Here is a 25,464-nt window from a genome sequence, read left to right as displayed (position 1 = left end):
TGGTTTAAGAATATATCCATCCCAACATGTTCAGAACCTGTCGATTCTCTTCTGAGGTCACAGGGCAGCAGGAGCCAACCCAGCTACTGTTGGGTGAAGGTGGGATACACCCTGGACAGGTCACCAGCCTGTTGCAGGACCAAACACACACTGCACCTTCATTTTTTGTTTTTGTTTTTTGAAGGTGGGAGGAGAAAACACACATGCACAGGTGAGATTTGAACCAGGATCCTTTTTGCTGTGAAGCTAGAGTGCTCACCACTGTACCACCATGCGCAGTAGAGGGGCAGGAGTTGCAAAAGGGAACAGTAGTGGACCGCCATTAGAAAAGAAAAGATTAAAAACATGTATTTCAAACTGTTTTGTTTTTATTTATTAATAATATTAAAAGAGTAGTTATTTTAAGCTAAGGTGGTATAAATAATGCGTGTAAGAGTTTGTAGTAAGGATTTTTTTTAAATGAGCTTTAAACAATCCAAACTTTCTTGGCCCCTGTAGCTCCGCCCATGCCAAAAAATACACCGTTTAATGATGTTTCATAAATAATTCATCATTTAAAATACATAATAAATTATGATTTATGTTTTTTTATATCATCTTTTCACCATTTATTAATATGCGATTCCTCAGATCTTTTTCTAAATATAAAGCTGTGTAAATCTTTAGAGCTTGCCTTCCCCCACCCCTTGCTCTCCGTGCACGCGCGCGTGTTCTAGTGCGCGCTCTCCTTCCACTGTCGGACTCTCTTCTTGCGGACTCTGGCTGGAGGTGGAGGATAACAAAAATATTTTTTATGGTGCCGAAAGCTGCTCTTCCCTTTTCTTCGCGTCAACTTGAGACTGAGAGAAAACTCAGAAAGTGTTTTTTTTAATGTTATTTTATTTTTTTTGCGTGAAAAACAAAGTGGAGCTTCAGCCTGAGGAAAAGACAAGTCAGCTGCTGAACCCAGGTCAGTTCAAATGAAGACGTGTGTGATGTTACAGATTAAAGAGAACATAATGCTGCTTTATAACAGAAATCCAGAAAACCCGTTTTAAAATGAATCTGAAATGTTTTATAGGTCTCTAGAGCGCGCGTGCCTTCTTTATAATAAGACGTCAGGGTTCATCAGGAGGTCCTCCTGAGATGTTTGATGGAAAATCAGCTTTATATAATTATACATATTTCCCCCCTTTAACTCGCCTATAATCAGTTTTTAGCAAATGATGAAAAAATGAACTCCAAATAAGGATGAGCTTATTTAATCAGGGGTACCACAGATGATTTTTAAGTGGTAACTTTAAAAATGAGAAGGAATATAACAATAAAACAGCAGCAAAAATCTTGTTAGTTTGTTCTATCAAACTGATTTTGAATTTATAGGCTTTTTATCGCTAAATTGACAAACCAAGCAAACAAATAAAATACAAAATATAGTCGGGACTTTCTTTCTTTTTAATTGTTAAATCGTATATGAAAATATGTGAACATAAAAATTATTTTTTTTGTCTTTTGACAATAAGTGAGGAAAAAAAGTCAATACAAAGATAACTATAGCACCCTCTGCTGGTAACAGGCTGTAACTCCAGGGTGCATACGTGTGACAAAATTGTTTAGAACATTTCAAACTTTATCATTCTTATTTTTATTTCTATTATTATTATTATTATTATTATTATTATTATTATTATTATTATTATTAGTTTGAAGTAGCATAATTTCCATCAATCTTCAACTCCAAACCTGAGTTTGAGACATTTTAAAACTATTTTGAGAACTTAATAGTTTGTGGAGGTCAGATATGTCACATGATCAGATCTGGTCTAAACAGCTGGTGGTGTCAGTGCCTATACCTTACCTAAGGCACATCAGAGGATGATGAGGTTGGAGGAGATGGAAGATCTGACTGGATCTGCTCGGAATGACATCTGAGTGACATGTGAACGGATAGGTTTTTATATGAATCCCAGAAAACAAACAAACATCAACAACAACAAAAAATCCATGTATGTTAATGATTATTTCATAACGTAGAAGCCCACAGAACTATTTCTACAATCACAGAACTTGGTACACATTTTTCGGGTAAAAAGAAAAAAACAAAGACAAGACCTCGGACTTTTATCAAGGGCACAAAAGGGCCATGCCATTAACTTTGGCAAACTCTTTTTTTTTTTTTTACAAACTCACTTCCAGTAAAGGTCAAACTGTTTTTTCCCTGCAGACTCATATTTAGAAAAGACAAGAACATTGGTCAGAATATGAGCATTTTTATGCCAACAGGGATGTTTAAGGAACGGATGCACTATCGTTGACACAACGCCAGTGTGGTGTCCTGGCGTCAGTGGGTTTTTTGGATCTTAAAGAACAGAAAAAGACAAAAAGGATGCATTGTTTTCTATTTCCTCTTTGATAGGCTTGAAAATCTCTGCACCAAAATGTAAAGACAAGTTCTAAATGTTGTAAAAAATATATAGGGATTAAAAAAGTACAGAATGTATAAGGCATAAAGTTATTAAAAAGCATGAAAACTGTACGCATATGTTGCTCTTTTTACATTTTGAGTTTGCTATGATACTTGTGGTTCAGATTTTTGGTTATGAAGCTTAAAAATTCATCATTTGAGTGAACAATTTGACTTTGGACATAAATGTTGCGTCTTTCTTGAGGGAAGACTGAAGTTTGCAGAACTGATCAAGGCTCATCTGTTAACAAGGACATTTTTTTCTCTCCACAGAAGCATGTCCTCCTTTGGCAGCAGGACCCTCTCTGCTCTTCCTCAGGGTGACCCTCTGACATGAGCCACTGAAGTTTAAAGACACAGCTCCCTCTGCTGGACGTCATCTGCAGCTACAGACCATGGCTGAGTCCAGCTACTCCGATCTCATTGCCAAACACTACAACTTCACTGGCAAGTTTCGGAAGACGCAGCAGGACTCCGGTCTGAAGGCTGACTCTGTGATCTTCATCATCGTGTGCTGCTTCATCATCCTGGAGAACATCCTGGTTCTTGCCACCATTTGGAGGACCAAGAAGTTTCATAAGCCCATGTACTACTTCATTGGGAACCTGGCGCTGTCCGACCTGCTGGCCGGCGTTGTGTACACCGCCAATATCCTGCTGTCTGGAGCCAACACCTACAAGTTGACACCCACACAGTGGTTCCTGAGAGAGGGCAGCATGTTTGTGGCTCTGGCGGCATCTGTCTTCAGCCTGCTGGCCATCGCCATTGAGCGCCACCTCACCATGCTGAAAATGAAGCTGCACAACAACGGCAACACGTGCCGCGTCTTCCTCCTCATCAGCACGGTGTGGATGATTGCAGCGATGCTGGGCGGGCTGCCGCTGATGGGCTGGAACTGCATCCACAGGATGTCGGAGTGCTCCACCGTCCTGCCACTCTACCACAAGACCTACATCCTGTTCTGCACCACCGTCTTCAGCATCATCCTCATGGCCATCGTGGTGCTCTACGCCCGGATTTACACGCTGGTGCGCACTCGCAGCAGCAAGCTCGTCTTCCGCAAAGTAACCAACAGCCGCGGAAACCCCAGCGCCAACACCAAGAGCTCAGAGAAGTCCCTGGCTCTGCTGAAGACCGTCATCATTGTCCTGAGCTGCTTCATTGCCTGCTGGGCGCCGCTCTTCATCCTCCTGCTGCTGGACGTGGCCTGTGAGACACTGAGCTGCCCCATCCTCTACAAGGTGGATTGGTTTCTTGCGCTCGCTGTCCTTAACTCGGCCATGAATCCCCTCATCTACACGCTGACCAGCAACGAGATGCGGCGCGCCTTCCTCAAGACGCTGCTGTGCTGCACCACCTGCATCAGGCCAAAGGCTAAGTTCACGGGGCCCATCATGGGGGCGGAGTTCAGTCGCAGCAAGTCCGATAACTCCTCCCATCCCCACAAGGAAGAGGGGGAATATTCTCCAAAGGAGACAACAGCGGTGTCCTCAGGGAATGCCACCTCGTCCTCCTAAACACGGACGGATTGTCCAGTTGATGGCTGTGTTTGTACAGGTTTACCTTCAGCTGATCACAGCCCGCATTGAGACTTCCAAACTGGATAAACTGGCAAAACTCTGACTCAAAGGTTTCGTGAAGCTCCGCTTTAAGGCTGCAGCCTGTGGATCCCTGTGGTCATGCTTTGTTTAGCACTGAGTCTCCCCAGAACACTTTGTTCACTGAAGGTGGCATGTAGCTCCATCCACCAGATAGTGGGAGGAGCTACAGGAGGGTTTCAAACATCTCTGTGGTTTGGTGCTTCACGAAGGAGTTTGAACTGGAATTCTGATCATCATAGGAACTGTGGTTGATTCTGGTAGAAGAATCCGACTTTACACTTACTCGCTAAGAAAAACTAGAGCATGTAGCACTTAAGCACACAAGTGTGATAATATTTAATTCAGAGAAATGTCATATTTGTTTGTCTTCGCCTTGAAGAAGTTCAGGCATGAATTCAGAGCTCAGCTGCTTCTGTGTCTGTGACCTTGTCTCTCCTTAAACGGTTTCTGAGCTCCGGTTCTCAGGATCCACCAACATGCATGTTCTGTTTCTCTGTATGAAGACCCATCCCGTTGAAAACAGTGTTTTTTTTTAACACATTATTTTGGGATTTTTTTCATGATAGAGGACATATATGAAGAATATTAAGCTTAAAACTGCTTTACTGAGTATTTCTATTTTCAAATCATTGTGAATCAAGAGCAGGCAAAAAGATTATAGGTGTGACATAGAAGCTACAAATTCTCAGAAAGCGCGTAAACAGATGAGTGACGGGAGATGGAGGCGGGCTTATTCCACGTCATTGGTCCCACCCACATCTCAAAGGCAAATTTCTGATGAACTACTGCCGCTCTGCAGAAACTATGTCCTAGAAAACGAAACCATTTTTTAATTTGTTTTATTTCATTTAAACTAAATGGCATAAACATAATCAAAAGACCACTGGGAACGGTTTAAAAACTGATTAAAAATTGACCAGAGTAGGACTTTAAAGCAGAGGAACAGAAAAAGTATCCAAGACGGTGGACCCTAAAAGCCTGGAATTCAGAAACAATGTAAGACACCTACAGTTTTTTTTTTAAATTGTATATTCCAAATAAGGGAACAAATGACAAAAAAGGGACAATATGAGATCAGGCTGTTTTTTCTTTAGTGGCAAAAGTAATGCTACAGAAAAGAAGAGAAGGCAACACAAATGTTTTGAACTCTTAATACAATAAGTGTTAGTGAAATGACTCCAGTTCCTATTTTGCCTAAATGTTGGGTCAAAATATTATTTGAATGTTTGTGGATTTTTTTAATCAATTGGGTACAAGCGAAAGGTTTTCACCATAATTTTCTTTTTCATTGACCCTATTTATTAAAACTAAAAATAATTGCCCCAATCTATTAGAGCTTAGTTGTCATACACAAAGTTTGTTTTTTGCTCTATAAGCACTTAAAAAAATATAACTAATATGTAATTAGTTTTCCAGAAATAATTGATTTTGAACCTAAGCTTAAAGCAATAAGCCTTAAACTCTCCAAATAAGACATAAGTCAATTTATTACTTTGAAAATATGGCGATTAAAAAAAGGTTATCTCTGAGATAGGTCAGTTTTTTGATGCCCAGTCAGTCGATCATCTTGTGGTTTTACATGATAAAATTCTGTTTGATGTTCCAGATGATCCTCTGAGCTGTGAATTTGTGAGCATTTCTGATGTGTTGATCGTGTTCGACTTGTAGAAACATTGGGTCAGACTGTGTTTTCTATTTGTGTCCGTTGCTGTTGCCGCCAGTGGTGACAAAAGTGTAGTTGATCTAATTTAAACAAAAGAAAAAAATAAAGTTTTTTGTTTTTTGCAGGATGCATCAAAAGACGTCAAGAGCATTTTAAAAATCGATAAACTACAAACAGGAATTTTACTCTGACTATTTAAAGAATTTCCGCATCATAGGACATGTTTTCATAGACGCGGCTTTGATAGTGTTCCAGTGCCTTTTGGTTTCTTTTATTTTCCATCAGAAAATAGATTAATAAATTAATTTCCTTATCTATATTTGTAATGTGCGACGACCCAGCAGAATTCTCTGTCTTTCTTTTTAATTCCTGTATGTCTGTTCAGTGTTTAGTGTTTGTTAGCACATAATAAAGAGAAATAGAAATATGGAGGTTGTGTTTTACCAAACAACATAAAAAGGGATTTTTACAATACTTAGATTACATTTTAAAAGTCTTGATTAAGGTCAATAGGAATTTTTATAAAAGTCAAAAATTCAAACATACAAGACACAATTTAATCCAAAGCTTAAAAAGGAAAAGAACATGCCCAAAGTGATTGTTAGAGGAGCTCACACACTGCTACAAAAACTTTATGGAATTTGATTAAATACTCAAATTATCTAAATCTTTTTATTTAATTGTTGTAATTTTGGTTATTTAGTAAGTTTTTGCTCTCAACAATGTAAATTTAAGATTAAACAATATGAGTGTACAGGGGAAAAAAATCCCTTTATTTATCTGCTGTCTCAAATTCAATCCACACATTTTAAACATGGTCTAAAGAGAATTTTTTTTTTGTTCTATCATTTTTTCAAAATACAGAAAGAAATCATTTAAAAACGAATAACAATAGATGACTTATTCTCACCATAAAGTTATGAAAATTAGGACAAGTTTTCCCACCAAAAGAAATAGGCAGCCATTTTGAAATGAGCAGGAAAATCCAGTCTACTGCCCCCAGTGGAATGATGACAAACTACAGGGCAGAAAACATGGACCGAGTTTTATACAATGGCTTTTTTGAAGATGTAAGTATCATGCTAATGAGATATGGGTCTCAGAAATACGTGTATCAAATATAATACAAAGAGTTTTATAGGATTGAACAAATTGGTACATTGTGCTTCTTTCTTAATATACTGTATTTTATTGTAATATTTTTTGCAATTTAGGTCAAAATCTAAACGTTCATTACACACAGACTGTGTAATACGTTCATTTAATTTATTATTTTTTTACACTTATAGGCAGAGGCTAAAAGAATCCCAAAAATGAATATTTAAAAGAAAGGAATATTAGTTAAGACCTTCACAAAAATGTAAAATCAAATGGACCATTAATATTAGTACTCAGTTGGGACTCCCTCGCATGAATATCCACTGAGATGCAGCATGTAGGGATCAGTCTGTTAGTTATCATTTGCTGTCCAATCGTCCGTCCATCCATCTGTCTATTTTTTGAACCCGCTCAGTCCCTTTTTGTGTCATTGGGTTCTGGCCAATCAGTCAAAGGCAAACCATGATCCTTTACCCGGGTGATAAGACTTCCCAGCTGGAATATTAAGTCATCATCTCCATAAAGATGATCAGAAAGCACTCTAACATCTCATGCACTGACGATAGGTTACATAAAACCCAGCGGACCAACACCAGGAAAAGATAGAAACTGTCAGGTTAAAGCTACGCACACACCTGGCATTTGACACAAGTTAAATGTGGGTTCTTGAATGCGCCCATGGTGTTCACAGTGTACAAGCAGGGAGGGGCTTCTTTTTCTTTCTCTACTGTTTTACTGGCGCACGTCTGCCTGCTAAAGTTGGAAAAGGTTTGTTATGAAATGTCCAAGTGGTGCAAATCTTGTGAATCTTGCTCCAGGTTCTTTCACAGCTCTATTCTGATATGTGAAAGACTAACTTCTTCTTTAAAATCAACTTTCTGTTGATTGTTGGCACATGCGAAAATAAAAGGGAAGCCATCCATACATCACTACCAAATCCCAGTCCCTGATTGGTCACAGTTTGACCTGGTTTAACTTGCAATGCTGGTTCAATGGCCCCACATTGTGCTCCAAAACAGTCGTAAAACCTTGCAGGGCAGTGCATGAATGTGAGAGTTTTGAACACGGACGCCTGAAACGTGCATTTACATCAACTGTGGCTGCTTGAATACACGTTGCTGAGGGCAGTGTGTAGTAGCTTGAGAGTCTTTGCCTTAATTAAATGAATGGCCAACCCATTGAGACTGATGGACCATTTAAATTCCTCAGGAAAACTTTGCTGGTGATTTAAAATGTTAATCAGGTGACAGTGTGACACAATCTCTTAAAGAGATCCTTATTTGTTGGTTTTATTATTTTATTAAAGGAAATAAAAAATAAATATATTTATGAATCCATGTTACATATTAAAGAATTTACTTTTTAAAAAAAACTTTTACTACAATTTACAATTATACTGTTTCTTTCAAGCGTTTTTTTAATCGTTCATAAAAAAGTTATGCTTAAAAATGTTTTCTACTGTTCATGTTTGGTTATCTTTTTCACAGAATGACAGAGGGGCGGGAAACCATCCCTGCGGTACGATCACTGCACCTCATTAGTTTGAGGAGCTTCTCCTGCTTGTCCTGTCGTCTGGGTCTCAGCTTGCACATCACCTCTGAGTGATAGTGATAATGAGAATCAGCCGTCATCCTAGCTGCTGACCTCTGACCCCTGAATGAGTGTTCACCTCCAGGGAAAGAAACCAATAAAAGTTTATTTTCTTATGGAAGATCAAGGTCAACTGATGGCTGTAATTCTTCATTCTTCTAATATTTTTTGACAGTCAGACTGAAGAAAGCATTCACGTTAAGAGTCAACAATCTAAATTCATGTTAAGCTTATTTATCACAAATGTTTAACAAAGAAGAAAAAGGCACTTTGACGTTCAAAGTTAGGTGGTGCATGTGATGTGTGAGGCTGGACAGGAACAGCAACAAGGGATTTCACTTTCACTTTGTTTTCAAATATACATTTACTGACCTGAAAGTTTAGCTCAAAGTTGTGACTTTTTTGTGAACCCTGTAAAAACCTATTACTACAAAAGGGTTAAAATGTAAATCAAGGCAGCTCATACAGCATCTTTAGCCTACAAAAGCAATCCAAACTGCTTCACAGAGGCGAAAAAAGGTTCGGAAGACTGCAAGAAGATTTAGGAATAAAAATATACATTAAAGATTAATATAGAAGTACAAAAAAGGCTGTAGAGAACAAGCAATTTTAAGTTTTGACTTCAATGTAGATTCAGTTTGTGAACATTTGAGTTCATCAGGCAACTAAACTACTATTTGTGCGCAGCTGAAGAACAGCTTCACCCTGTTGAGACCCAAGGTTCTATCAGCTGATGGCTTCCTGCAGATCCCTGCAGGGTTTGAGAACCAAAGGTAGATCCCACGCTGTTACGTGACTCAAACTAGCAGCAGTGCTTTAAAATTGATTATCATTTAAAAACACTGCTGCCAGAGTTTTTAAATAAGCAGCCGCTTTTTTAACGGACTTCATCAGACGAGCAGCCTTTTATAGTACGGTAGTCCAGCCTTCTAGAGATGAAGGCTTGAATCAGCTTCTTTAAAGACCCACTCTGATGCGTTTTTGGTGTTTTTAACATGTCCTTGTGGCATTTCTCTAATAGAAGACATATAAAGACAATTAGCTAAAAAAATTGCATGTCTCACTATTTCTTTTTTTTAAATCATTGTGAATCAGGAGCAGATGAAAAATGCAGTTGGAAAAATCTTGTAGGTGTGACATAAAAACCAGAACGGACAGGCCACGAGCCTGTCCATCCCTTCCCAGACATCTAAATCTTGGTTTTCCTCATCTGAGCTGGTATTTGGCTCAAACCTGTACAGCTGGATTGCTCATCTGGGGTGTAAGGGGCAGTAAACTAGCAGAATAGCGTGTCAACAGAGAGCCGTCAGCAATGGGGAGGGGATGGTGGGGGTGGGATTACTCCACACCAACAGTCCCGCTCACAACCTTTTCCTCTAGAAATCAGCTTTACAGATACCATCCCTCTTTCCCTCCTAAATCCAGAAAACAATGACTTTGCTCACTGCCTTTTTAAATTTGACGTTTTGTACCTAAAGGAAGTTTGACAGCTTCTACGAGTTCAGCCGTTATGAGCGGAAGCAGAGACTGCCAAACAGAACATACAGAAGTTGACGTTAGAAGTAAAGTCACACTTTTTAACGTGGGAGTCAACGGAGAATTGGTACCTCCTAAAATCTGCCTCCAGTCATCTTTGGAAAAGCTGCAACATTTAGAACATCAAATTCAAGAGTAGGAAGTGCTTGATTTTAACCAATTGCTGAAATTGTTTAGATTAACAATCAGGAGCTGGCAGAATTGGAGGATTAATTTACCATTTTACCAGATCTTTACCAATAAAGAGCATAGTAAATGGAATAAAAAGTCCCCCCCCCATAAAAAGTAAAATTTTTATGTTTTACAAAAGCTTCCAAAGAATATTAAAAAAATACAAATCACTATTTTTTTTTTATACGCAGTTTTATTTTTTGTTGTTGGTTCTTTTTTAACAGAAATTCACAGAGTTACTTTACGTTAGGAATTTTTTTCCAATGAACTTTCTAAAATGTCATCAGTCTTCCCACCCCTCTTGTCCTAAGTAATACAGTTAAAAAAAAGGAAAGTAAACTAATTCAAACTTTACTCATTCACAAACAGTTGAAGGACCGTACATATCAAAAGCCAAACTAAAATAGTTTGACAAATTTTTGTGTGTCGTATACCCCAATCAATCGGAGATCAGTAAGTGTATTTAGAATTACGGCGCACCAGATTTTCCATTTTTAATAAATTCAAGGAGTTTAAGTGTACCTTATAGTTAACAAAATATTAGATTAGATTAGATTTGTTTATTAATCCCACGAATGGGAAATGTCCTTGTCACAGTAGCATATATGGTAAATGTCAATCAATCTGATTAAACATGTTTTTAGTTAGATTTACCACAAATGGTAAAATAAACTTTTTTTAAAATACATACTGACATTACACTATCTACTACTGCATTTGTTGCATTGAGATGATCCTATGTGACACATGTATTTTATTTTGAAAGGAAGACATCTTAGCCACTGTCTGAAGTTATAATCGGTTTTATATTTTTAAGAACAAAGGCTATTTTTTCTGATGGTTACATTTTATTTTAGCCCTAAAAACATCAGTTTATTTATATTTATCATAAAAGTAGCAATTACATAAATACAAATCAGTGTCCTTTTATTTTCTAAAGAGTGAAATGAGACTTTATGACTCCTTCTGGCATTTTGAAATCGACTTAAATGGCTCTCATGCGTTGAAGGTTGCATACCCCTAAACTAACCATCTTACAGACAAAGATCCACATTTACAACTCAGTCTTAAAAGACTGGCTGGCTGCCTGTCTCATCTATTCTTCAAAATCAATCTAAACACTTCAGGAAGTAAATTTTCTTCCCAAGGGACCTGATGACAAAGAAAGAAATAAGATGGACAACAACTACCTTTTTGATAGCATGAAAATATAAACAATGATAAACTGGTCAAATTAAATATAAGTATATAAAGGTGTGTGAAAGTTGGTGGATGAGCAAAGTAATGCCTCAGTACGGTTTAAGATCTAATCTAAAGAAATCTAAAGGAAACTGTTCAAGACACTAGTTTGGATAAATACAGTTGGCCGTTATCATGACCTCATCAAACCCCAACAGTTTGGCTGAGAGGGTCTCCTCACCAGAGAGGCTGGAAGGTGGTTCTCCTGAGGTTGACGAGATGGACGAAAGCAGTAGCAGCTTTGGCACGGGGTGTAGGAGAAAGGTTGAAGTCTCTTCTGGGACTTACGGCCAAATGCAGCTGAAGTTCTGGTGGTTAGCTGGGTTAAGACAGCCAAAAAGAGGAGGATGTTGTCGGGCAAGCATGCTGGATTTAAAGTTCGCTGGAGTTTTGTCTCAAACTGGATGGTCTGATCCGTTTCAAAAATATATAAAGTGAAAATGGTGACAAGCTTCAAAATAGTTAAAAGGAAAATGCACAGCAGTTACAAAAAAAGTAAAAACATTGATCTTGGCACAAAACTTATTTGATTGGGGTAATTTGAAATAAAATAAATAAGACCTGAAAGATTGGAAGATGTCCCCCCCCCCCCTTCTTCCAAGGTTTCTCCCATTCTTCTCTCTGTTCTAGTGAACCCAACTGCACTAAAACCCCTCCACTAAACTGAGGCAAGGTTGTGCATCACCCTTTGACCTCAGAGGAGGCCTTCCTACCAGCCAATGGCTGTAAGCACACGTCTACAGCAGAGCGAACAGCTTCATGTTTCCATTAAAAACCATTAAACTTTTGTAGAGAAATAAAAGCATTTTTCCAAGATATTTCTCTTAAATGTTCTGAGCATTCAGTGATGTTACACCAAATGCATTTCATGGTAAAATCAGAGATGTGCAATAAAAGTCATGAAATTCTTTTGTGATTAAAAAAAGTTTGCATTAGGTTTCAATTAAATTGAATTTAACTTTAACAAAGTTTAAACATAAACATTCCAATTTCTAACAAATAAACAATGAAATATGCCATCATGACAGATAGTTAAACTTTCACAAGAACAGGCAGAAGGCTGGTTCCAACTCAGCTAAAAGTCCATAAAGCTAAATCAGTGTCAGTTAGGAAGGGGTCAATAACGACCATGGGAGCATCAGATTAAGAAACAGGAGTAGTCAGGATCCAGGTGAGATTCAGGGTATCAGAGACAAAACAGGGTTAGGAAACAGAAGATCAGATCCAGCTGTAATGCTCAGTAATGCGGGCAGAGTGGCACAAACAATACTTTGCACAGGGTGAGGCCCAGTACAGTGCTTAAGCGCAGTGTGAGTTATTGCAAATGAGAGTCAGGTGTGTGGCATCCAGGAACTGCACCCTGGGGTTGCTGGGAGATGTGGTGCATTCAGCACTCTGGAGATGGTTCCCACCGGTGACCAGAAGGGGAGACAGAGATCTGACAAAAACATCATGAATTAAATAGAACATGATCAACCCCTAACATGCAGTTTACAAATTCATGATTAAATTTCTAAACTCATGTTCAAATATGCAATCAAAATATTCATGACACCACAAAGACTAGAATGCAAGTTTTACATACTTCCTGTTGGGATCAAGTCATTTTTGTGTCAGTTTATTCACATTTAACACAACAAAATAAAATAATAAATGTTTATAACCTTTGATTGTCAGAAAAGGTCAGTAAAATAAAAACTTCATCTTAGCTAGTCCTGAGCTCAGTTTTCTGTGTCCTCCTAGGTGTTATAAAGCCCATAAACTTTAAATTCCAAAGGAGTCTGCAGTGCATCCTTCAGGGAGGGTAACAGAAAGTTTTCTTTGATGACCTTTTGGGTAATTTAATCTTTCCGTAAATCCTTCATAGGCGTTGTCCAGTGTTTTCCTTATCAAGAAATACGGTTTGGGAAGCAACTGACCTTTTGGGGGGCTCTGGGTCATGTTGGGACCTTTTAACATCCAAAGTGAAGCCAGGAACGTGTTAGAAGAAAACGTGTTGTATACTACAGTAAAAAGAAGAAGAAAAAGTTTTTGCTCCCCTTCTTATCAAATGTCTTGATTTCCCTAATTTTTCATGATTTGAGAAATTAAACAAGTCAAAAGGCATTTTAGCACGCTACACTTTATTTACCAAAAATAATTGTGTTAATGATCAGAACATAATAGAACCACACTGTGCATCATAGAAAATGAAAATATAATCCTATTTGGTATGGTATGCCACTCACAAAACCATCTATTATTAACTCACTGATGCATGGATATATCTGAAGTTCTTGTGTTGGAACATCCTTGCAGGTACCAGACCCAGTCCCAGACTATCAGTCAGAAGCCACTTCATCCCACTAGATGACAGCATCATGGCCACCTGCTTCCCTCCAGTGGCCCCCGTCTCCCATTGTTACTTTTATAAATACGGGTTGCAGTTTGGAGGAGAATCTTGCAGCAGGAACTTGACCGGCCAGGAGCTCGCCGTCTTACAGAAGCCCGACCCTCTTCTTCCTGTCAATCTGAGCTGCACCTACGACCCTGAAACAAAGCACTACATTCCCCTCCGATTACAGCAATCACGTCCCAGTGTTTGTAGTCGGTGAAATCTCATGTTGACTGCTAAATGCCCCTGGCTCCATTCTAAACACTCCTTTACAAAGTTTCAAGAAGCGTTTATTGTCACACCAGTTTATATTTCCATGTTTATGGTACAGATTTAGGACTCAGGTTGCCGTTGAAGGCCACAAAAACAGCGACAGCACTAAATAAAGTAGAATAAATTAAGATAACAATCAAAATAAAATTTAGGCTGTGATTAGCAACTGTAGCATGCAAGATGCTCACACACGAAAGACATAGCAAAGAGGAAGTCTAAAGGAGAAGTCTGTTGACAATATTGCAAGCACCCACAATAAGTAGTGTTTTCTGTTTTATGTGTGTAGGGAGGGAGATTCTGAGATCTTTAGGGAAGAAGCTGTGTTTGAGCCTGATGATCTTGCTGCAGATGTTCCTCAGGCTCCTGCCTGAGAGGAGTTGGAAAAGTCCATGGGTGGAGTGCTTCATGATGCAGGGGCCTTCCCAGTCTCTTTTGAAAATAATAACCTTTATTAAATGATAAACATTGTAATATCTTTTTACATCTCTCATTGTGAAATATTCAATTACCAAAAACTTTGGAATATAAACTTCTGCGTTCACTCCGTAATTTGTATTTAAGCTTAGTAGCATTTTTATTTATTAATCATTTTTTCAAAGTTGTTAACACTTTATAAATTGCCTTTTGTGATTCTGTTGGTTTCAGACATGAGAAAAGTCTCTGCATCCATGGATTGTCAAGTATCAGGGCCTAAGTATCAGCAGGAGAACAGCAACTGGACTGTGACAGGAGCAAATGGAGCGACCGTCACCATTCGGGCGACCAACAGCAGCCTGCCGTCTGGACACATCTGCAGATTAAAAAGAAATGTAAACAATTTTTAATGGAGAATTTATAACAGACATAGTAATCTCACAAGATTATCATGGGACTACTGCACATTAATCTTTTTAGCCCTATGATTCCCCCCCCCCCCCCCCCCCCCCCCAAAAAACTTGCTCGTTTAAGAACTAAAGTAAACTTGCGATGAAAAACATATTCTCATAAATCTCAACTGCATTTGTCTGTTTTTTAAACACTTGTTCTAAATAGGCTATAAAGGATTGACCAACTGCAAATGCTGAGTTCTGGTGACTCTTTTTTAGTGTTACTTTGTTATTTCACAATACAATTATTCAAGCATTGCTTTTTTGTCTCTCATTTATTGACCTCCCAACAAAAATCCGACTTTTTATTTTTACTCAGCATTTGAAGACTTTAATCACCAGTTTGATTTGCAAACAGTTACTCTGGATTTTTTTTCCTGCTGTTCAATGAAGTTGTAATGGCTACAATTTTTCTGTTGTTTATATTTTAGTTTTCTTACTGCTCATGCACTATAATTAAATGAATGAAATAAAGTGCTACTTAAGACTTGAATGTAAGTTTAAAAACATATATTAATTAATACATAATAACTCTCGCGTGACCTTAAAAGTGTTCTTTTTATAACTGTGTATTCTCTGCACTGCTCTTAGTCTCTTTACCACTGTAATTAATAGTTATAATAACGTATTTTAATAGTTATAATAACGTATTTTGATACTTTGCTTGAAGTATTCCACTTTGCCAAACTCCCAGGTGCCTTCATGACCCCTCCACATACAGATGCACGCTGGGAACTGTAGTTTATTAGCTACTATTGCTAAAGCCAACTGTTCTAACGAACTACATCCCCCATCATGCTCTGCACATTTTCTTCCTCCTTTCCTTCCTTCCTGCAGTCTCGGCCCTTCTCCCTTGAAAAAGGAAGATGAGAAGCCGCAGCAGCCGTCCGACACCGAACCGAACCGGACTTCTGGTGGCATGTCGTCGGGGCGGCTGCTGACGGAGCGGAGGCCGAGCCTAGTTTCCGATTCCCGCCCCTGAGAACTGAAGGCGCCGCTGGAGCGGCGGGTGGAGCTGCAGCCTGCCGGGCCGAACCGAAAGTCACGCCGAGCCGAACAGAGCCACTGTCGCCCACGCTCTGCCAACGATGCACAACGACCCACAGGACTGAAGCCTCGACGGAACCCCATCCTGACCGCAGACCAGATCACCCCCTCCTCCTCCTCCAGGTGAGCCCCCCCACACACCCTGGACGGGCTCTGCTCCCCGGAGCCTCCTGGTTCAGATTCTTGGTGTCCTGATAGCAGAAAGGTTCTGGTTGCACCAGAAGTGACGAAACATGTCCACCAGTATCCTCAAACTGTGAGACTTGTGCTTTTTAGCACTGCACTGACTGTGTTCCCCCTGTGGTCATGCGCAGTGACGCTGTAATACTCACCATCGGGGGCGTTTCAGGGGGTTTTGGGGCTCAGAGGCCCCAGAAAGAAACCAAGCCTGAAACCTCCACCACGTCCACATGATTATGGATAGTGTTGTGTAAATTACCTCCATAAAGTATTTGATTACTTTACTTAGTGGATCTAAATTGTAGTTTTGCCACTTTACTCATTAACTACTTGAAAAAGTAATTCAGATCTCACTACTTTACTTTTTTCCAGTCATGTACAGATTCTCAAGGGGAAAAACAGTTTGCACAAACACGATCCTCTTGTATTTCTTTTAACTTTATTTTTAAAGCAATGATATTGTGCAAAGTATGAACCTGGTTCAAGACACAACCTGGCTTCATTGGAATTCAGACAACAGTGTGAAAAATGACACAAAGATAAGTTACAAGCTACGGGCGGTTGTGGTGCAGTGGTAGGATGGTCGACCTCTGATCAGCAGGTTCGATTCCCGCCTTGCCCGCCCATATGTAGATGTGTCCATGGGCAAGACACCGAACCCCACCTGGCCTCTGGTGGATGGTTGGCACCGGTGTTCGGGAGCGGAGCCGCCATCAGTGTGTGAATAGGACTGTGACTGTAATGTGCTTTGTGCTTGAGCTTGTTGGTGGGTCACACCCCTACCACTTGATAGCAGGCTCGGGAGAATCCGTCAATCAAACGTCTCGAATGTTCGGCGTGAGACCACATACTTTTAATGACGCATCTGATTGGTCAGTTTATAACTAGAATAAATTGCAACAAAGAAAATCTTTGAGAGAAAAAAGTTAGAATTAGCAAGATTGTGTTAATAGGTAATAGCTGTTTATTTCTCTATAGAAGTCTGAAGGATTTTGGCTTCTTGGAGCCAGCAAGTACTTCCTGTTTAGAAAGAGATGGGGGAGGGGTCACTTAGTCCAGTTCTCACAGTCAATGGCATGACAAGGTGTCAAGGGGTGAAACAAAATTCAAATCAGCCACTTGTTGCAACAATGCTGTTGTCCAATGAACAACAGTTTAGTTCCCAATAAAGTCCCACTCCATCATCGTTTGATTTATCGTAAAAGGGAAAACAGTGAGAAGCGTTCCTGGATTATCCTGTTTTAAGCCAAAATTTTATGTCGTTTTCTAGGACATAGTTTTTGCGGAGCGGCAGGCCGTTCATTAGAAATTCACCTCTGAGTTGTGGGCAGGGCTGTTGGCGCTAAGTATAATATTTCGCTCACCAATTTTGAACTTCTGTATCAATGTCAGGATCAAGACTTTTTACTTGTGTGCCGGAGAAATGCTGCAGGGCGGTTACTGGCAAGAAGACAGCTATGAAGGTACGCTAATGAGTGTTGTAGATTGTTGGGAAGAAAGTGAGAAGCAAAGTTAAAAGTTGTTTTGATGAGTCTGAAATCATCTGATCACATTTCAAAAGTTGCTGTGTCTCAGCGTTGTGGTGTTATGGCATTCTTTTCAAGAGAATTCTCGTGCAAATTCGGTACAAAAAGTCGTATTTTTCTGGCTTCAGAATCAGCTGATTCAAGTTGATTACATACAAACATACACTTCCCCACTGTGTAGAGTCTAGACCCAGACCCGACAGATCCCGTTTGGAAGGAAGACTGAGATCCACGCTTTCAACATCGGTGTGGAACGTATCTGTTGTGCTTCTGGAAAAACGGTCCAACATTCCCATAAACACTTCCACACCTGAGTTTGGCTGAAATCATATTGTCTTATTAGATTGTTTTATCCCTTAAAGTATTTATGGGCCACAGGGCCAGCTTAGTGGCCTTGTGGTACAGTGTCTGCCCTGAGACTGGAAGGCCGTGAGCTGAAACCCATGGTCAAATCATACCAAGGGCACTGGGTCCCAAAGAGCAACCCAGTGCCTCCCTGCTTGACACTCAGCATTAAGCAGTTGGATGGGGGGCCAAACTGCCAAATGGTTCCTGAGCACAGTTGTGTCAGTTGTGTCTGCTTCTCAAATGCAGAGAACACATTTTACCCACCTTGGTGCTGATTGGACTTTAACTTAATTCTGTGGATTCTGAATTGGGTCTCACTTCAGTTCAGATTATTAGTCAATACTTTTGGCAGTTAAGTGCTCACAGAGATTTTTGTTCAAATGTTTCTTCAAAATTGTGTCCAAAGGTCATGATGCTTCCAGTTATGTTTTTCGAAGAGTTCAGCTCAGTTTGTGCTTCATGTTTTGGTTTTCCTCCCGGGGTGGGAAGTAAAACTGCGTGGCGACCTGTTACCCCTGTCTTTGCTAAAGCTACGGGCACATCAGGCATGTGACACATGTTAGCCCATGGTGTTCACACTGGACAAGCAGGGAGGGGCTTCATCTTCCGTTTTTTTTCCTTCTGTTTACTAGTGCATGTCCGGCACCTACAGTTGGAAGAGTCTTGAGCCGAATCTGAATTCTTCCCCTACCCCTAAGGCTTCTCCCTATTCCTCCAATTATAGTGGCATTTGGAGGGGTAGGGCTGCCCAAAATAGTTTTTAAGCCTTGTTAAAGTGCCCTTATCCAAGGCACATTAAAATTGGAAGTGGGGTCATCTGGACCCCACTAAACAGTGCGCTGAACCTTTTTTCTTAAATGATTTGTGATCTTCACTGGAGTCCATGGATTACATGAAATCCTCTTCACCTTTATCCACCTTTGTCATGGTAGGGAGAACACGTCAATGTAAGGTTGGGGTCGTCTGGACCCCAGAAGATAGCACAAGGGTTAAAGGCTAAACCTCGTGGTGGAGGGGTGTCGAGCCCTTGGCCAGGGTTTGCAGCAGAGGAGAAGTGCTTTTTTTTTAGTTGGTGTGCTGGGATGCACAGAAGTTTACATTTAAATGTAAGTACTGACTCCTCATTTTAGCATGACCTTTTTTAAAGTTATAAAACCAATTTTGTTATTTATTTTACGAGCGCTAACAGCTCCGCGCTAACGTAGCTGACCGGCGACTATTGATGACATCATCGAGTGGGACTAACATCCGAATTCGAAGACACTATTTTTCCATAACTCACCGTTGAGACGGCTAAATGTAGGGGTAGGCAGAAGCCGTAGGGGAAGGGGAAGAATTCCGATTCGGCCTTGGTGTGGAATGTCAAAGCGGTGTAATTCTCGTGAATCTTGGTCCAGGCTTTTTCTTTCACAGCTCTACTCTGATAAATGTAGCACTTAGTGTCATAAAATTTCAGCCAGGCACAAGCCACAATTGTTAAGTTCTCCTCCATGATCAGTTTTCAGATGGTTGGCACCACTACATCTTAGTCCCTAAGTGGTCAAAGTTTGATCTGGTTTAGCTGGGAATGCGCCTTCAGTGGCCACACATTATGCATGTAGAGCCAGAGAACAGTTTTAAAATTTTGCGTAGCCAGAACATTTACATAGACTTTTCATTGGAATGGCTGGGTTGATAAAATCGATTCATCGATCTGAATCGACCCAAGCTTGATAAACCAAGAATCGATCCATGAAAGTAGAGACTCCTCGAGGGAAACATTTTTTTAAAGTAACCATTTGGGGTCTAAATCACAGTTTTTTGCTTAAATCTTCTGGAATAAAGTGTAATGCTAGAGCGCAAGCTTCACCTAGTGGCCAAACTGAAATGCCCCCCAGGAGATGCAGAGCATGATGATCTGCACATTTTTGTTGGAGTTTCTCCTTTTTACAATTTCATAGTATGTCATATGTATCAAATAATATGAAAATCTTCAAAACGTAAATAGATTATTAATGTATTTATATACAAATACTGCATGCTTAAATGCATAAACCGTATAAGTATTAAATCGAGTTGATCGAAAGAAAAAAAAAATCCAGGTACTAGTGAATCAAATTGAACCAGTTCTGCCCAGCCCTACTTTGAACACGTTGCCATGGGAGGTGTGAATGTAGCTTAATGCGTTGCTGTCTCTCCAGCGTCCCTGCAGGTGGCAGCATGGAGCGCTCTGGCAGCATCCAGCTGGACATCCCAGACTTCAGCAACTCGGTCCTGTCTCACCTGAACCAGCTGCGTGTTCAGGGCCGTCTGTGCGACATCGTGGTCAACGTCCAGGGTCAGAGCTTTCGGGCACACAAGGTGGTCCTGGCCGCCAGCTCGCCGTACTTCCGAGACCACATGTCCTTGAGCCAGATGAGCACCGTGTCGTTGACGGTGATCCGCAACCCGTCGGTGTTCGAGCAGCTGCTGACTTTCTGCTACACCGGCCGACTCTGCCTCCAGCTCGCAGACATCATTAGCTATCTGACTGCTGCCAGCTTCCTACAGATGCAGCACATCATCGACCGCTGCACCCAGATCCTGGAGGGCATCCATCTCAAGATCAACCTGGCTGATCTGGATGATGAATCCAGAGGAGAGGAGGTCGTGCGAGGGTCTAGGAGGTCCACTGAAACTGTGGTCCGTGGAGGCGGTCATCAGGGGGGTCTACGTCTGCTGGGATCGCGGGGGGGAGTGGAGGCAAGTGAGGCGGGCAGTCCAACTGAGGAGCAGCTCAGCCCCCCACCGACTGTGGAACACAGCGGGCTGGAAGGGCCCCTGACGTCCAGCAGGGTGGCCAAGGAGCCCATCCTACGCATAAACCGTGCCGGCCAGTGGTACGTGGAGACGAGCAGCGAGCCAGAGCGGGCCGGCAGCGCAGAAGAGGGCGGGGACGGAATCAGGATCAAGACAGAGAGGATGGAAGAGTGGATCGGAGCAGGAGACAACCAGGAGGACGGGGTGCAGATGGAGGAGGGGGCAACCGTGATGATCGACTCCTCTGGACGCAGCACACTTGTGACAGGGCCACTGGGAGCTCTGGGGGCCCGGAGTGCACAGCCGTCTTCCAGCTTTAGCGAGACGGACAGGTGAGTGGTTTTAATGGCACTCCCCGTCTTCCCTGTCATATTCATTTACCTGACACCTCCCTATGCGTCTGTGGGAGTCAGGTTCAGCCCGACCGGCAGCGTGGTCGTCCTGACGGAGCGCCAGAGAGCGAAGAGCGAGTCTCCCAGCAGAGCAGACGAGCTACGGCAGCCAAGCTCACAGGTACAAACTGCAGGCTCTTGCATGCATCCGCAGTTTTTAAAGCCTCAGTCACATGCATTGCGTTGTCTGTGGATGGATGTAGAGAGCAGTTGCCAATCTTAAAGTGAGCGCAGGTGTGTCTTGCAGTTCCTTTTAGGCCCATATGACCATCTGTAGGGATGTCATGAAAATGGATCGTACCATTGTCGTGCGCGTGGTAAATGTTTCGTGAAAGAATGTCAAATTTTCCAGTTTTTCGCCTGCAGACTGCATGTATCCACTCATAGGGGCAGTTGTAACTAAGGCATAAAGATAGTATAACAAAATAATAAGTGCAATGAAGAGGCACAGGAAGTAGTTTTAACAAGTAACCTTAAAAACTAAAACCAAATCTGCCAGACATGAGTGTGCAGGAGCACTGATGGAACTCTAAGCTTTTCTTTAATTGCTGTTTATTACAAGTTATTAGTGAGGAGATGCAGGTTTGTCTCTAAGATCTTCCACTAAGGTTTTTTTTCTTCCTCTCAGGGGGAGGAGCATCCAGCGTTCGACATGGGCGGCTACGAGGAGTACCTGAGGGAGCAGGTAGGAGACCGCTGGTACCGCTACAACCCTCGGCTCACCTGCATCTACTGCTGCAAGTCCTTCAACCAAAAAGGCAGCCTTGACCGCCACATGCGTCTGCACATGGGCATCACGCCGTTCGTCTGCCGCATCTGCGGCAAAAAGTACACCCGCAAGGACCAGCTGGAGTATCACATCCGCAAGCACACGGGCAACAAGCCCTTCCATTGCCACGTCTGCGGGAAAAGCTTCCCCTTCCAGGCGATCCTCAACCAACACTTCCGCAAGAACCACCCAGGCTGTGCCCCCCAGGAGGCCCACAGCGCCTCCCCTGAAACCACCACCACCTCCGTCACGTCGAGGGGAGGCCCGAGCGACGAGGCCTCCCCGAGCCAAGAGGAGCCAGAAGGCGGCGGAGGAGGAGGTGGGAGCAGCAGCGGAGGGCAGTACGGGGACGGCCCCCAAGCCTCTGTTTCCACCACAGGGCCCGACTGATCCCCATGAAAGGATGGGAGTGGAGGGTGACAGACCAGGAGGGGTCATCCAGTTGCACCAGAACTGGATGCAGAACGGCCTGAAGTCAACTGAGCCCTTAAAAGAGTCCAAACTGAGATTTTATTTCCGCTTTAAACCGTATCTACCTTCACCAAGCGAACCGGACAGATTAAGCTAAAATGAAGAAATGCCACACACGTGTACAACCTCATGCACCGCACAGTTCCGGGGTTCTCCTTTGCCTCCGTCTTATTAATGCTACACAGTTCTGCTTTTTAGTACGTAACAGCCTCACCATGCAACTCCGACACAGTTTGCCAAACAGTGGAACAGGTCAACCCGTGGTAATTGCCTTGAGACAATCCAGAGCCGTCAGGTCAACGACATACCCCTCACGCTCTTCAAGTGCCACGTCTGACATTTTGTCGCACAAAAACGTCCAAGAGAAAGTGCAGCTGCAAGAGCTCCGGTGTGATCGAGTCGCTCGTGTGTTTTCTTCGTCACATTTCAAGACCCTTAACAGGTTTCTCACTTAACTTGCACAGATATACCTCATTTAGTTACACTTACCTAATATTTCACTCAGAGCCGTTACATTTAACCTGTTAGTCTTTTTTTTTTTAAATGCAATGTCTTCAGTTTGAAATGAAATTTGGTCCAAACAAGTTCTGTTCATCAGCAATTGTTTTCTGAGCAAAACCAAATGCAAAGAGTTATAATGACTTACAGCAATTTTGATCTTCAGCAGTTAGTGTTAAAAGTATTTTAACATCTTGTGTTTTTTGATGTTCAGTCATAATACGTCCCATCACACGGTCTTATTTCCGTTGCCTGTGACATCAGCGTCAATGCCCGATTCTCTGAGCATTGTAGGTTTTAAACTCTGTAAGCATCTGGTCGGATCAAACTCGATGAAAGGACAAATTCACAGCTGGACGTCCAAAAGCTGTACAGCGTACAGCCGCAGATAAGCTACACACAGCTCAGTTACCTCTGATCACTACGCAATACAGCTGCTGCACAGCGCCGCCACCACGGAGCATTTCTGTTCACGCACTCCAGGGTTTCTGTCTAAACCAAACCAACATTTACTGTTTTTTTATGTTTTGTTTTTCTGTGCACAATGTGTGTGACCCAAAATCCTTTTTTTTTTTTTTGTGGTTAGGGAGCGCAAACCAGTTCCTGTCACTGGTATGTGTTAAACCTGCTGCACTCTAATGCTACCGTCTCCAGATTGGCCTGAAAATCTTCTACAACAACCTGGAAAACAGCCGGACAGCTGGCAGCTCTAGTGAACGGTGTGTAAATGTCTGCGGCATGACGGCAGCCGTCCATATCAAGGCGGCCGGTGGGGACTTGATATGTGCCATACTGCACCACTGCTCATTCGCACATCAGATTCTTCCTCTTTGCTCTTCTTGTGGGCATTACTCTTCTTCTATGAGTGATTCAGCAAGCACAATGGTCTGTCGTCTTCGTAGTTTTCTCAGCATCAAACGCAATTGCTCCAGACGCAGGTCGCTTGAGTCGCTGTGGTGCTATCAACACCATGATGAGTTTTGTGCATTGCCAGGCCCCTGGCCCGGTCAACAGCCCTCATCGAGTGCCCTTAACAGATGATTTCCAACAGTTGGACGGTGGCAGTGGGGAGGCAAGACGGTGGTTGGAGGGTAGCAGTATTAATCAGCCGATTATCAGGCAAGTTTGGGGACCTTGGAGACCCTCCTATCAGTCAGTTATTGCGCTGCTGCCTTCCTGCCACACGCCTGTCACTGGACTGCCACTGCGCGACCTCCAAATGTGCCTGGGGGGCCACCGATCGATGTCAAAAACTCGTCCGGTCACTGTAAAATGTAAAGTTTCTCTTAAAACCTCAGTGTCCACCGTGTAGCGTGTAAGAATGCGTTTACTGCCTTCCGATTACAAATCCCGCTGCGTGGCCACCTGCCGAATTTGCTAAAAAACTTCCATTTAGGTTGCCACGCCGAGGGTTTTTTGGGATATGTGACCGTAGTCTTAACTGTTGCGAGTTAGTATGATTTGAAGATTAACATATTATAGATTATCAACTTTTCACCCACAGTTCTGTTGCTAACTATTGGCATTTTTAAAATTCAGCACAGAATTATGGGTAATTTAAAGACAACCAATTAATTTATTTTCAGTTAGAAATGATTGCAGAGAGAAAAAGAGATTTTGCTTTTATCTAAACTGTTGTAAGTTAGTTTGTGTTTTGAACCTTCAACGGTTGTAATTTTATCGCCTTTTATGAATTTCATTTGCTAGAGTTGGTTTTTCCACCATCCTGGTAGGTTTCTTCAAAGCCAGCTTATGTCTACGTTTGCGTCTATTAAATTACAAATTTATTAAATCACCTCTATAATGTAAAATTGCTTAAAAGTAAATTTAATTCCTGTTTATTTATTTGCTCATTTGCAGTTTTTTCAGCTTTACTTTAATGCTTTTAATTTAAAATCATCTTTTCAACTAAAAACTTTATAAATGTTAGTTGTTTTGAGTAATGCAAGCCTGAAAGGTTATGCAATTTGACAGAGCCGAGTTTAATGGAAGAACTGTGTGGAGTGCAGCAGCTTTAAAACCTAACAGATGACAGTGGAGCTCAGTTCACACACAGGAAAGCATCGCGGCGGGACTCAGACCCCGTGGGACCGGATGGATGTAGTGGCCAAGCCATGAAGCTGGACATTTAGAAGAAAAAGAGAAATGAAATGGGGGAATAAAGGTCTCCAGAAGTCTTTCCTACTTGTGGCCAAAACCAGGTCGCACCATCTGGCAATCACAGGGGGAGAAAAAGGCATGGCCATAATCACTTCAGCACTTAACAGGCGAGAAAAACTGGGGTGCAAAGATTTTATCAAAGCTGAGCTATAAACAAATGGAACCATAATATCAGACAAACATATTTAAACTTTGATACCTGCATATGGAAAAATGTATTCTTTCAAAACGATGAACTGAACTCATTTGTACGCAGGTTTAGCAGGCAGCACACGAATGGCCAATTACTGTTTTCTACAGGACTGTGAATCCGATTCTCAGTGGACGGTAAATGTTTTTTTATGCAAGCAAAGCCAGCGGCTCTGCTCCTCGCTCCGAGTGACTCCAGCTCTCCTCACGGCGGGAGCCGCCGCGACGCTCACTCTTTCAGGCTTATCCAGG

General features: G+C 41.7%; 2 protein-coding genes and 1 long non-coding RNA gene across 4 annotated transcripts; 2 read left to right on the top strand and 1 right to left on the bottom strand.

Moving 5' to 3' along the window:
• The first annotated feature begins 697 nt into the window (after positions 1-697).
• s1pr1 (sphingosine-1-phosphate receptor 1) lies at positions 698-6,134 on the top strand. The gene is made up of 2 exons (XM_004068161.5): positions 698-949; positions 2,717-6,134. The coding sequence occupies exon 2, from the start codon at positions 2,839-2,841 to the stop codon at positions 3,958-3,960; it is 1,122 nt and encodes a 373-aa protein (XP_004068209.1). The 5' UTR covers positions 698-949; positions 2,717-2,838; the 3' UTR covers positions 3,961-6,134.
• Positions 6,135-14,537: 8,403 nt separating this feature from the next.
• LOC144991942 (uncharacterized) lies at positions 14,538-16,174 on the bottom strand. The gene is made up of 2 exons (XR_013655620.1): positions 16,043-16,174; positions 14,538-14,778 (listed from the first exon to the last, which is right to left on the bottom strand). It is a non-coding gene; the product is annotated as an uncharacterized LOC144991942 (long non-coding RNA).
• zbtb37 (zinc finger and BTB domain containing 37) lies at positions 15,677-25,003 on the top strand. Of its 2 annotated transcripts, XM_020702588.3 has the most exons (5): positions 15,677-16,024; positions 17,474-17,544; positions 20,136-21,065; positions 21,147-21,246; positions 21,754-25,003. In XM_020702588.3, the coding sequence occupies exons 3-5, from the start codon at positions 20,155-20,157 to the stop codon at positions 22,282-22,284; spliced, it is 1,542 nt and encodes a 513-aa protein (XP_020558247.1). In that variant the 5' UTR covers positions 15,677-16,024; positions 17,474-17,544; positions 20,136-20,154; the 3' UTR covers positions 22,285-25,003. The 2 variants fall into 2 exon arrangements, with proteins under 2 accessions (XP_020558247.1, XP_004068208.1); XM_004068160.5 differs by lacking the exon at positions 17,474-17,544 and having other exon boundaries at positions 15,688-16,024.
• Positions 25,004-25,464: the final 461 nt, after the last annotated feature.

Source organism: Oryzias latipes, chromosome 4, assembly GCF_053564925.1.
Source record: "Oryzias latipes strain Hd-rR chromosome 4, Olatipes_Hd-rR_3.1".
Taxonomy (NCBI): domain Eukaryota; kingdom Metazoa; phylum Chordata; class Actinopteri; order Beloniformes; family Adrianichthyidae; genus Oryzias; species Oryzias latipes.
Note: the sequence above shows the minus strand (reverse complement) of the source record. Positions and strands in the feature narration are given on the sequence as shown.

Excerpts from the sequence above, each read along its gene's own strand:
- s1pr1 (XM_004068161.5), top strand. The coding sequence starts at position 2,839 with ATGGCTGAGTCCAGCTACTCCGATCTCATTGCCAAACACTACAACTTC.
- zbtb37 (XM_020702588.3), top strand. The coding sequence starts at position 20,155 with ATGGAGCGCTCTGGCAGCATCCAGCTGGACATCCCAGACTTCAGCAAC. Across the intron at positions 21,066-21,146 it reads AGCTTTAGCGAGACGGACAG|GTTCAGCCCGACCGGCAGCG; the intron begins GTGAGTGGTTTT and ends TGTGGGAGTCAG. Across the intron at positions 21,247-21,753 it reads TACGGCAGCCAAGCTCACAG|GGGGAGGAGCATCCAGCGTT; the intron begins GTACAAACTGCA and ends TCTTCCTCTCAG.